At 49.1% G+C, this 12,669-nt stretch overlaps 1 protein-coding gene across 1 annotated transcript; it reads left to right on the top strand.

Annotated features, from left to right (window-relative positions):
* The first annotated feature begins 9,376 nt into the window (after window positions 1–9,376).
* Window positions 9,377–11,194, top strand: LOC126579841 (fork head domain-containing protein FD4-like). The gene has a single exon (XM_050243490.1). The coding sequence runs from the start codon at window positions 9,633–9,635 to the stop codon at window positions 10,896–10,898; it is 1,266 nt and encodes a 421-aa protein (XP_050099447.1). The 5' UTR covers window positions 9,377–9,632; the 3' UTR covers window positions 10,899–11,194.
* Window positions 11,195–12,669: the final 1,475 nt, after the last annotated feature.

Raw genomic sequence — 12,669 nt, 5'->3', positions numbered from 1 at the left:
GTCACCGCCGCCGCCACCACCGTCTATCGCCAAGGATCGAGGCCCTTCCGTGAAGATGGCGGTCCGCGCTGGGCTCTAATTACAATAATTTACTCGCCTCGGCGAACCCCTTGGTTGGCCTCTAGACGACACTAAGCTAACACACGTGCGCTCGCCACCGAAATGCCCGAAAGGTGTTAGATTCTCTGACGATTGTTTTATATTTCTGTTGAAAAACACCTTTTACACCGTCCTCCTGACCGGTCCTGATCCACGCGTTCCCGATCGATTGATCGATGGAATGATAATTGTCGAGAGAATTTCCGAACGATCCGGTCAATTAGCAGGATTTTGGGCTTGTTATTAATTTTATGAGGACTCGAGATCGGTTCGTTCGGCCTTCGTGGTGAAGATCGTTCTGGTGAGTTGTTACAAACTAGCCATAACGTTGTTTTATTAGTTTTGTTATAAACTAGTTGCTAGCACTTCAGCTAGAAGAAGATCGATGGATTGGCATTCTGATTCGCGATCATAAGGTGAATTTCTTCCTTTCGCGAAGATGCTGCTCTCGAATCATGCTCGATCACCTCCTATATGATCTCCATTTTATGGCTTCGGCTGGCAGAAGATACAGAATTGAAGGCGAGACTGAAGATCAGAATCGGGTCAAAGCTTGCGAGGTCGATCGTAACATGAGCTGACAGCAAAATTAGCTTCACCTGCTCGGTCAATTCATTTCCACGCCCCCATTCGACACTAATAGTGATGCCGGTTGGTGCGAAGGTGCTAAGCTGCTCCGATCGGACTGACCGATACCGGGACCTTTTCGATAGAACGCCACGCCACGGAAGTGGCACTCGCTGTCTACAAATATTTTGGATCATTAAAGCTGCTAAGCTTAAGAGAACGCGCCTCACTTGTTCTGCCCTGGGTCCTAGGCGGAACAAAACAAAAAAAAAGGAACTTGTTGAAACCCCGGCGATCCGCTACCTAGCAGACGGCCAGATGCCAATAAATCATATGGATGAAAAATTCTAACTTGCCCCCTGCGGTCCATGCGACCCGGTGCACCGAGATGCACCACGGGGACCCACGGAACAGTGCCATGTTCGATTCAGTCAGTCGCGGTCACTCTGACGCGGAACCGCGGCTCACTTCTAACAGCGTGTGTACGCTGATTTACGCGAATCATGAAGATCGCTTCATTTCTGGCGATGATCTGGCGGTGGTTTTGCGGCCAATTTCCATCCTCCTCGGTCCGGCTAGACTCGGTGGATGGAACGACGACGTTCTGCAACGAACATGCAGCTCGCTTCGTTGCAGCAGCAGCACCTCACGACGTGTGTGGTTTACGAGCGAATATTTTAATGGCTTCGTCAACCTTGCACTCTCGGGGTTGGCGTGGCGCGGGCATTGCGCATCATTTTGCGCGTTCTGTGGAGTTGTGCGGAGCGCTATTCGGTTTAGTTTATTACAGCCACACATTTCCAGCCACCTTGGCTTAATGCACCGAGCGGAGAAACGCTGCAGATTGCCCCTTTTCGAGCCGTGCAGACGGTTATTTCACTTAAGCTAAGGGGGAACCGAGGTGGTGGCCATGCCAACGACCCTTGAGTAATGGGTTTATTAAACTGTGGCCACCACCACTGCCACTGGTGCAGTGAGCGCAGGATTTCTGCATGAATTACGCCTTCCTCTTTGGGTGTTATCGGCGAGCAAACGAATCATTCACAGAAGATCATCATACGTTGTCATCACCTTCCTTACATATTTACTCTAAACAACGTGTTTCATGAACCAAAGATTTGGATTTAAATCATCTCGCATGAAGCATTTCCATTCAATCACAGCATTTACCGCGAGACACATAAAAAAAACGGGGATCGGGGATACAAAAAAAGGGGACCGAGGCACCGATCTCGCGTCGCTGAGTACACTTAAAGATAACAAATGATTATTATGATCTCGATTATTGGCTGTACCAGCGGGTGGTGGCGGGATGGCGGAGGCCAACCTGGCGGGGAGGGTTTATTAAGTCAGATTCCGACCGCAAAATGGCTGTGGCGGTGTAAACGACTAACGAGACAAAAGCTCATCCGTGCAGGCATCAAACGCAATTCTAAACGCACCGAACGGGGCCGTGGCCACCACCGGGACCGGGACCGGGACCGGGGGCCTAGTAGTGCCGCTTGTGGCTTGTAGATTGAAACGATCGTCGCACCGCAGGAGATATTTACTGAGGCGGCCGGCCCCTCTCGCGAGATCAAATCATCGAAGCCAAGGCCGCAAATTGATCCGCGCCACTTTATTTCTCTCTCTCTCACTCTCTTTCGCTGATGATGTGCTGTTCCCCCCCTCTTTAGGAACTCCTTCCACATGCGTGCGGCTTCCCCCCTTAATCGTGGCGAACCGATGCCACCAATTTAATGCCTGCCCTTGTTGCTGCTGCTACGTCCTGTCTTGTCTTCTTGCTCCTTGCAGCCCTCGGCAACGGAGTCGGAGTTGCGGGGCGTGTAGTTTTGTGAGAGTAGAGCCGAAAAAAGACGCAGGGAAAAGAAGCAAAGAAAGGGAAAGAAAACCCGGGAACGCGAACGCGACGGCGAAGCGATGAGCGAAGCAAAGCGAGGCGAACGATGATCATCAAACATCTATAAACATGATATTAATTACCTGAATAACACCTTCATATATTTGTTCAAAGGACACCGACACCCGCCATCGGCCATCGAGGGCCACCGCCACCGTCGGATCCTTCGCCTCTCCTCTCCCGCCATCCACGCCTTCGGGGATTCGAGTGTGGGATGGTCTTGTGTTAAATTTTCCCTCAACACCACCAGCAACGGCGCAATCTGTTATTTTCATATCCTCCACATATATTTTTCGGTCTGGTCCGAGCGCACGGACGGACAGTCAACGGGCATAAAACAACGGGCTGGTTTTTGAAAGGTTTTGCTTCGGTTTTTGAGAATCATTTTTTATCATCCTCTGAAGCGCGTCGCTGCTAGTGATGATGATCCGGCCTGCTCACAGGTTACATAGGGTGGTGACGGGTGGTGTGGCGGAGTTAATGAAGGGAACCGAACGGAACAGGACGACGCCCAACGACCCTTCTTTCCTTCTTCGCAGCTAGGAAGCGGTAAGCGGATGATAAGCGGCGACTACATTTTTGCAAACCAATGTGCCAAAAGTGCAACCAAGGGCCGCGAGGGCACGGGGAGGCCCATTTATTTGCTCCTAATTACACACCTTCCTACCCACCTAAATGAGGTGGGATGCGACGAGTGAAGTCAAACAAGGCAACTGTGTGGAGTGTGTTAAAAAGGTGTGTAATGCCGATGATGTTCGAGTTACTACTGTGCCCAAAAGACGTGTGGTTACTTTAGGTTTATTTTGAAAATATCTTAAATGAATTCTTTCACCAATCTTTTTCACACCTTCAAAGTAATCCCTCAACGATACAATGATCTTATGCCTCTGCCTGACTTATGGGGTTCCTGGCCTGGTTTTTTTTTAATTTTTCGAATAGTCAGAAGTCTCATAGTGGCAAATTAGGGCAATAGGGTGGATTTCGAACGACATGAGTGGAGTTTTTGGCGAAAAAGTCACGGAGCCATCGCCGGTACCACTCGAGCTCGGCCGCGCTTGGGTCCCAAAATATTTTTCAAATTTCAATTGACGAATTATCTTGAAATGCTAATATCATCAGCAAGGTCTCTTGTTGTTAATCGACGGTTTACTAACACCAAATCTTGGATTTGTTGGGCGTGAGCTTCATTGATTGACGTTGATGGTCGCCAAGAACGTTCTCTGCATGATCCCGATCTTCCTGGATGTCTTTTTTCCATTTATAAACATTTTTATTTCACAAAAGGTTTTCAGCACCATTGTTGACCTATCCTTAAACCAAATTTTATGCAAATTCGCTGCACAACAAATTTGGAAAAACATGATTCGAAAAAATCGCGTTTAACAGCATAAAACCCGGTGCATATCTCTAAAACTAATAAACATTTTTATGTATAATTTGTCGAGAAAGTCAATATTAACCAAGAAGAACGCGTTAAAAACACAGCGACAGAAGCTGTTAACACACCACGATCACCGGAAAGAACTTTGATTCCATTTCTTATCGCTCATCTTGTCTCGCCTCATTTTTAGCTACAACAGGTGAGGACAGGTCACGCGATGGCTTGGGTAGTAAAAAACGGATAAGATACCCTCCATCAAATTCTAGGTCAACACTACGAACGCAGCGCACTTTCCCATGTCAATCGCGCGCGCAAAAAAAAACAACACACGCTCTACACAACGACTGTCCTGTCACTGTCGCTGTGAAATCCGTGAAAAGCGCTGCTAATGCAACCCCTTTCCCAGCGGATTTTCCGATCCGTTCCCTTCCCGGGAGGTGACCGTATGGTTTTGATCGTGATGATTTCTCTCTGAATTCTCTCCGATCGTGAGGGTGCGAAGTAATGTCACGCAACGTCACTGTCCTCCAGTGGGGTGGCGATGCAGGAGAGCTCCTCCAGTGTCTTCCTTCGGTCTAGCTTTTTAATCAATATTTAAACCGGAACCTGCTCTGCTGCCTTTTTCGTGCCAGTGTTGCGTGTGTCCATGAGCATCGGGAAGAGAGATTTGTCGTCCAACCAAAGCATAGCAAGTGTGTCTTGTCCCTTCCACCCACCGACCGGCCAGCCGAAAACAATGTTTAGAAGAACAAAGGCAAACCGCGCTGCTTCGCTTACGCTTACCAAACAGGAAAATCAATGAAAATCATCGACGATCTTGGGCGAGAAAAAGCGTCCCCAAAAACGGGACCCAGTCGGACGTGGGAAACCGCGGACCAGGCATCCCTGGTGGCACACGATTCTTCTCCCCGGTGGTTGGAAGGGAAATACAAAAAAAAAAAGAAATGCCATTAAAAAGGCCACGAATGCTGTAAAATTGGAAATCAAACTTCTCACCATCGTTACCACCATTGTTATTGCGCTTTCGATGACGACGACGACGACGACGGTGGCGGTGGCGATGGCGATCAGCGACCAGCAACCGGGAGGTCCGTTTCCCCATCCGTAAGCATCCGTTCTGGCCGAACATGGCCGGTGCCGGTGGAGGTCGATTCTCTTCGCGGTGCGCGGTAGGAAGCGCGAAAAATTTCAAAGAAACTTTCACACCCAATCAGCCCGGTTAATTGAATCAATTTCGAACGATCGATTCGGATTGATTGGCTGAGGCAGAGCGATGGATGCTATGGGAAGATGATACCGACCGTGTTTTACGCCACAGAACGGGAAAAAGGGGGCTGGGAGTTTCCTGTTTACATGGTTCGTTTTGTTGGTGGTGAAGTGATTCCGGTGGCTGCATGACTCACGAAACAACTCTCGATCTTCGATTAATAAGCTTTTCCCCGAGAGGCCGACGAAGGGACGCCGAACGAACTTTATCCGATTGGTTCGAGTCACTTTATTGGTTCGTTAGAAGTTGACGACTGTTGAAAATCGGAGCACGTAGGATCCAGCCCTCCGTAGAAGATGCTCTTCGTCAGGGAGAAAAGGAAATGCCAGAAGGCGGAAAGGCACAGCCGGGCGCAGCTGCAAACACCCCACAGCTTCCGAATCATCGGATTAGCTATGGTTAGATGCGGCGTGTAACAAGAGGTCAGGTCGGCTGGCTGGCACACACAAGGGTGGAAGGGTGTGAGGGAAGAAATCAATTCGAATGCAGTTTCGGTGTAATGTCGCATTAGCTACGGTTGGCACAAGGCACCACCACTGGCCATCCGTTGATGGTTCCTAAAGGAGGGGAAAGTGGTTTCAAATCAAAATATTTGTCAATTAATGTTTAACATTTTGTAACTGAATTTAGAACGGGAGCATAATTACATCGAAATGCACTATTATTAAATGACAAAAACACGGAAAGGACGCCCAGTAGGAACATCATAATGCCTCCCTTATGGCCATCTCGATCGCTTGCTTCAATGTACGACAACAAAGTAGTCCATTTGTAAACGATTTCAATTCGATTCGTGTTGCTCTTCAAACCCAAGAAAGAGCTCCTTTGCCATGGCATCCTTTGTCAGAGACGCATGACATGTTTTTCGTGGAGCAACTACAATGGGCTTTCCTTTTACAAAATGTTCGAATTTGCCCTTGAGCCAGCCATTATTTGGGGGTCCAGCCGCTGCTATCCGGCCAAAAATTCGTGTTTGATCCCAATGCAATGACCATTATAATACAATCACTCCCGGTACCGGTACGGTTCCGCCCAGCTCATATTCAAATCGAATCGAGGTCCTCGGCGCAAAATCTTCTTATGTGCGGAACGCGTGCGCCCCCATTGTTTCGGTCGGGAAACGGAGTTCCGAAGGTGCGAAGAGCGTCGAGCCATTCGTTTCGGGCAAAGTTCTCGATTCAGTAATGCGTTTTGTATTGTGGAATTTATGTTCTGTTCCTCACACTCTCCCCCTTGGCCGGTGTGGTTTGGCAATGGTTTTGGGTGCCGTGCGCCACGGTCAACCGGATGTTGACCGAGGAAGGAGGAACCGGATCGCGGAGGATGCAATCCCGGATGTGGTATGCATCGGGACAATCGGCCATCGGCACCGGTGTTTATGGCCAGCCTCTCTGGCCTTTGTTCTTGCGATTGTTGTTTTATTTTTTGAGGCTGTTTCCACCCTGCTCCTCTGGCATCCTCTATTTTCTTCGTTTTCACAGCGCCGCCTGTCCATTAGAACCGAAATATGGGTCTCGGGCAACGCGGGCATGTAGGGTACATAATTTATTACACCTTGTCTTCATCTTCTTCTTCTGCTTCTTGGTGCGAGGACATTTTGCAGCGAGACGGATCCGCCCGGTTTCCTTTCCGGGCAGCTGAATCCGAGTGTCGAGTGGACACATGCGTCGGTGGAACTTGTGAATGAATCTGCGCCAGCCGATCGTACGTACGTGCGGGCTGTCCCTCGTCCCTGTGGCTTTCTACACACATAATCTTGGTTTGGAAGCGCCGGCTGAGGGTTGGTAGCGAGAGGAAAGGGACTGAAACTGTGCCGCAGAGGCGGGTACGGTGAGGTAATAAAACTGCGAACCCCTCAATGAAGTGTCGGTTAGGTAATTATGATCAACTTACTTGACGCCCCTGTGGCCACATCACCCCTATGGCCCTTCTAACGAGGACACACTCCATCCAATGTGGCAACATTGTTTTATGCTCAAAAAGAGAGTTTTTTTTCGTCTCGGCGACACAGGCGACAGAACCACAAGGAGAATGGTCAGTGCCCGTGTGTTATCAGAAGCCTGCGCTGCTCAGAAGGGTAGGTAGACGACACGCACGACAAAACCAAACCTCTACCTCCGTCTTTTTAGAGTGCTGCACTGGATGCGCATCGTAGTTGTTGTTTATCTTTCGATTTCCTTGCCGCCATTGGTAGGCCATCAATGGATTCTGGTGATTTGTTTTTCTTTTCCCATTTTCGCGCCCGGGGTTTTTCCCCCCGACTGGTGGTGGTGGGCAACCGTTTTATGGAACCAGAAGATGGTTTGTGTGGTAGGTGCAGCGTCGTCGCTCCCTTTCGCGATTTCTATTGAACTCGCTAAGGACATATCGTTAACAAGGGGGTAGGCTGGCGAATTTCCTTAAATATGTTGTTGTTTTCGGTTCATTTTTTTTTCCTGCTGCTTTGGTCCGAGAGAAAGAAAAACACGTTTTTTCCCCCAGCCTCTGCCACTCATCATTAACTGACCACCAAGTACGTACCTGGCACCTGTTACGTGGTTTCGTGTTCGTTATGAATGAATTCGATGCACATTTATGGCAAAATGAACGAACGAACGCATAATGGATGCGAGGATAGTGATCTGGGGAAAACCTTAAGAAAAAAAAAACACCGACCGACCACCATCACCGTGGAGGCCACCAGGCAGTGGAGTTTCTTGCGGCGAACGAAACATGCCGGTTCGCGTTCGGTTGGTGCGCGTTCGAGCGGCTGTGGCCAATCGACTAATGGAAAACAAATGAGCATCCTTAGAGAGGCTCCGGCTGTCGGCAGAAGATGCATTCTCAAAGCGCCAATTTAAATATTTGTAAAAAACCAAGCGGATCCACCGGATCGAGCCTTAACGAGCCCCTGGGGCGGTATAGGACGTAAGTGATAATGTTTCAGTATTTTTTTTTCTGCTGGTTGCAAACGGAAGAAAGTTCGACATCGGCCAGGTTCAGAACACACACAAGGGCAGCAGCATCAGCAAATTAACCGCGGCGCGGTGTGGCTACTGCGCGGCCAGTTGTTAGATTCCCGTGCGCCTTAATTGTTTTTAAATTCACTGGTAATGGGCCCGTAATTCAAATAGACCCATTTAATGTTCAACAGACGCCGGACGGTCGGTACGATCTGAGATGAGGGGGGCTTTGCGCCGAGCGGAACGGCTATAAGAAAGCAAATTGATTGAAGATAGCACAACGGCACCGGCCACAACAAGCCCATGTCCCAAGCGGAGCAAAGAGGGGTACGGAATCAACCTAAATTATGTCTAATGTAACATTTTATGGAGCTGGCCAGCAGCAGGGGAGCGCTAGAACTTTACATCTCATTAACACGCCAGTAATCGGCTAACCGTTCTCAGGCATGAGGAGAACGATACCTTAGAGTTAGAGGAAGAAAAGAACGCCATATAAAGCCGTTTGTTCGAGAATCTGTGCAGCGGCTGAGAGAAGTATCATTAAATTTTCCACCAATCATTATGGGCCGATAAAACAGGCAAATTTATAATTAATCATGTAATTTACTTAAGCAACGTCGCTACAACATTTGCCGGATTCCGGTTCTGCAGACCGCGTTGGGGCGCTTGCTTCGATCACAAACCCGCCGTGCGTTGCATAAGAGGGTCCCGTATCCTTATGTATAAGGTCGCTGCTCTTGCTCGTGTATAGCCAACCATCGGAGTGACCCTGGCGTCGAGCGCCACCAGAAAACGAGACTCTCGTTAAGCAAGGAAAAATTGGCAAAAAAGGCAAATATTTGAAGGAGTAAACGTACAATTCGCTTCCATTTTTCTTCTGGAAACCTTTTTCTTCTTTTTTTCGAAAACTCGCAGGCCCCGCCTTTTTTTTAAACTCGCAGGCCACCGAGGGGGAAAATGTACAAAAAAAAATGAAAAGCGTTGTTCTGTCATGGCGTTTGCCATGGCAGTAGGGGAAACGCGAAGCGTTGTGAATGGCTCGCACGCACCCGAACCGGTTTCCGTCGTCACGAACGCTCATTCATCTCGTTCCTGCGCCCTACCTGAGTCTACCTTTCGGACCAGTGGTTGTCCTGCTCGGCGTACGTTCTTAAGGCGCGATTCACAACATTTTCTCTCGAACCCACCGGCCAACCCGAGTCATTCGAGAGCAGGCCACAGAGCATTGAAGAACAACCACCACGCGGTCGTCGGAAAGGCACTTATCCATCCTTCCGTCGCTTACTTGGAGTTCGTGTTTTAAAGAAAAGTGTAGAGTGTTTAAGGAGCAACCACTGCCAATTCGTGCTACTTTGGAAGGAGCTTAGTGCAGTGCATTGGCACTTGTGAGAAGACGCAGTGCGTGACGTGAAATTTGCGGTGGAGTGAGTGTTGTCTGTGAAGCAAAAAAAAAACAACAAAAAAAAGACAGTGACAATGCCTCGACCATCGCGTGAATCGTACGGTGATCAGAAGCCACCATACTCCTACATCTCGCTCACAGCGATGGCCATTTGGTCGTCGCCGGAGAAGATGCTGTCGCTGAACGACATCTACAAGTTCATCACCGATCGGTTCCCGTACTATCGCACCAACACGCAGCGCTGGCAGAACTCGTTGCGCCACAATCTGAGCTTCAACGATTGTTTCATCAAGGTACCGCGGCGTCCGGATCGTCCGGGCAAGGGAGCCTACTGGACGCTACACCCGAAGGCTTTCGATATGTTCCAAAATGGCAGTCTGTTGCGACGCCGCAAGCGCTTCAAGCTACACCAGACCGACAAGGAGTGGCTGAACGAAGAGTTTGTCGCGCTGGCCAACATGAACCGCTTCTTTATGGCACAAAACGGGGCGCCCACGTACCACCACGGTGATTCGGCTGCCTACTACAGTCCGGTTCCGGCGGAACCAATCGGAAGTACCAGCCTGTCATCGCCACCGAATGTCCTGTACGCACCGATCTCTCCGCCACTTTCGCCACCGGATGATCTGCCCGGTCAGCAGAAGCCGTCCGCCAACTCGGTGCGGTCCGAATCGCCAGCGGGGAAAACGGTGGCAACGCCAGCAACAGGAGCGCCAGTCATCACCACCGCCACCACCACCACCACCACCACCACCATTACGCCAAACGCTAAACCAAAGCGAGCATTCACGATCGAAAGTCTGATCGAACCGGACAGTTCCTCCGATTCCGATGATACCGATCGTGCACCGCAGTTCCATCACCAACAGCAGCAACACCAACAGCAACAGCAGCTTGATCAGCTCCGGCATCTAAGTCAGCAACAGTTGATGAGCAACATTACGGCGTTCAACGAGTACGCCGCGGCCATGCATCATCAGCAGCAGCAGCACCAGCAGCAAGTGGCGGTGGCCGCGGCAGCAGCAGCAGCCGCCGCAGCACTCGGCACTCCTTACACGGGCGTTCCGGTGCATCCGCTCCTGTTGCCACTCGGCAAACTACCCGCACCGGCGTACTTCCTGCACTCCGGAAGTGCCGGAGCGTTTCATCATCATCCTCATCACCATCACCATCATCATGGGCATCCTCATCAACACCACCACCACCACCACCAGCTCCCACTGCAGCCACTCGGTCATCCTTCGCATCCTTCGCCAGCATCGCTCTCACCTTCGCCACCGACGCATCCACATCTGCATCAAGCGGTGCGACCCGAACCACCATCCCTTGCGATCGCTTGATCGTCGCGGAGCTGAAGCCGTTTTGGGCTAATTGCAATCTCGATCTCGTTACGGTAGTTGTGTTCCTCTGTGTGTTTGCGACAAAACCCCGGGCTATGTTTCGCGTACTACTACTGCAATCGTGGCACTAATCTTTGGCCGCGGATTGCCTCCGAGGGTTCGTCACTTGGTCACTGGCGACCGGCCACCACAACCAAGGACTGTGTGCGTCATTCCGACTACTCGACTGAATGTGATGTATAGGATTCGTATGGAAATAGTTTATGTAGTATTTGTTTTATATTTTAATTTTTATCTCGGTCAACGCAGTGTGACGTGATTTGGAGCAGAAAGGGGAAGAGGGGAAGAGGAGTGGAGTAGGTTTTACTTTAAGCATCCAAACCATTTGCCATGCGAGCGCCCCAATAAATTTATTTTTTCCTGTCCACGAAAAACTAAAAGCCGTCGGTAGTTTTGGTTTCATTACTTTAAAGCGAGAGGCTCGCACGCAAAACTCGTGACATCGTGTTCGCTTTGATGTTGTATCGATCCAGCTGAATCGCGCCAGATCACCAGAGATCGTAATGATGGACATATTTTTCGTGGTTTCATGTTTTATAATTACGAACGTGGTCCGCTGAGTAAACAAACGACAGTTTCTTAATGGCAGTTCTTAATCGTACGCCTTCGCTTGCCAACAAACACTACAATTACAAGCATGATTTGTGCCGTTCCCGTGGTTAGACGTTTTTGATTTCTTTTCCATGTTTTGTTGTTCTCAGGATTAGGTAAGTTATAATCAACTAGAAGATTGCGCGATCGTGCAGCAAGTACGACTAATTGTTGATCATCACCGCCGTTTAAGCAAAACAGGATTCAAGTGGTGCGTGCTATAGGCGATGTTTCGGGAAACCTTGTGTCTAAAACATAAAATCTTTTATCATTCAGCTTATATCACTTTATTCTGTTTTATTTTCTTTCTACTTTTTCATCGCAATCGAGTATTGTCATTTTTTAGGTGCTTCTTAGGTGCAAACTTAAAAATTTTTGGCGGTAAAGCCGCAAAGCTTCAAACAAATGGACCTAAAGAGATGCGCTTGCAGTTAAAGAACTCAAATGCCTCATTAAAATGGAGAGTAAAAACGATTAATTGATGATTTTGAAGTGAAAACAATACAATATATTGGGGAGAATACATTTTTTTACATTCTGTATGTATCGAAAACATAACTGCATTCTCAATCGTGTTGTACTGGCTCGCTTTCTAACGTACCATTAGCCTTTGTCACAGCAAAGATGGATGGAATTTTATGAATGGAAATCCAGCAATTCATTCAACAGTGGCACAACTATGAGTAAAGGTGGAAAAAACAGATCAGTACCGGCGGTTAGAATCCACCAGCGTGTCGTTAAACAAACGAATAGCGCTACCCGGATGGATTGTTATTAACATAAACATGAGTCCGGTTTGACGCCCGCTCCTCAGCCACCATGAAGGTTCATCATCGTGTGCTGACTACCCTCTGCGCCTCTCTCTTACTCTGCGTACGAGCTACAACTGCTTATCGAAGGTATAGAGTGGGCCACTTCCTATCTACCTGTGTGCGCTACTCGGTGCGTAAGTAACGCGAGGAAAATTGCGGGCAGAATATCCAGGCCAAACCCCCGACGATTCCTTCGGCCTACCGGGACAGATCGATGAATGAAGGCACCGAGGGTAAGCCAGCCGTGGGTTTTCTTGGAGTAGAAAACAGCTCCTTCTCTGCGACCAGGCGCTACCCCCTCCGTTACG

This window comes from Anopheles aquasalis, chromosome 2, assembly GCF_943734665.1.
Source record: "Anopheles aquasalis chromosome 2, idAnoAquaMG_Q_19, whole genome shotgun sequence".
NCBI lineage: Eukaryota > Metazoa > Arthropoda > Insecta > Diptera > Culicidae > Anopheles > Anopheles aquasalis.
This window is presented reverse-complemented; position numbering and strand designations above follow the sequence as displayed.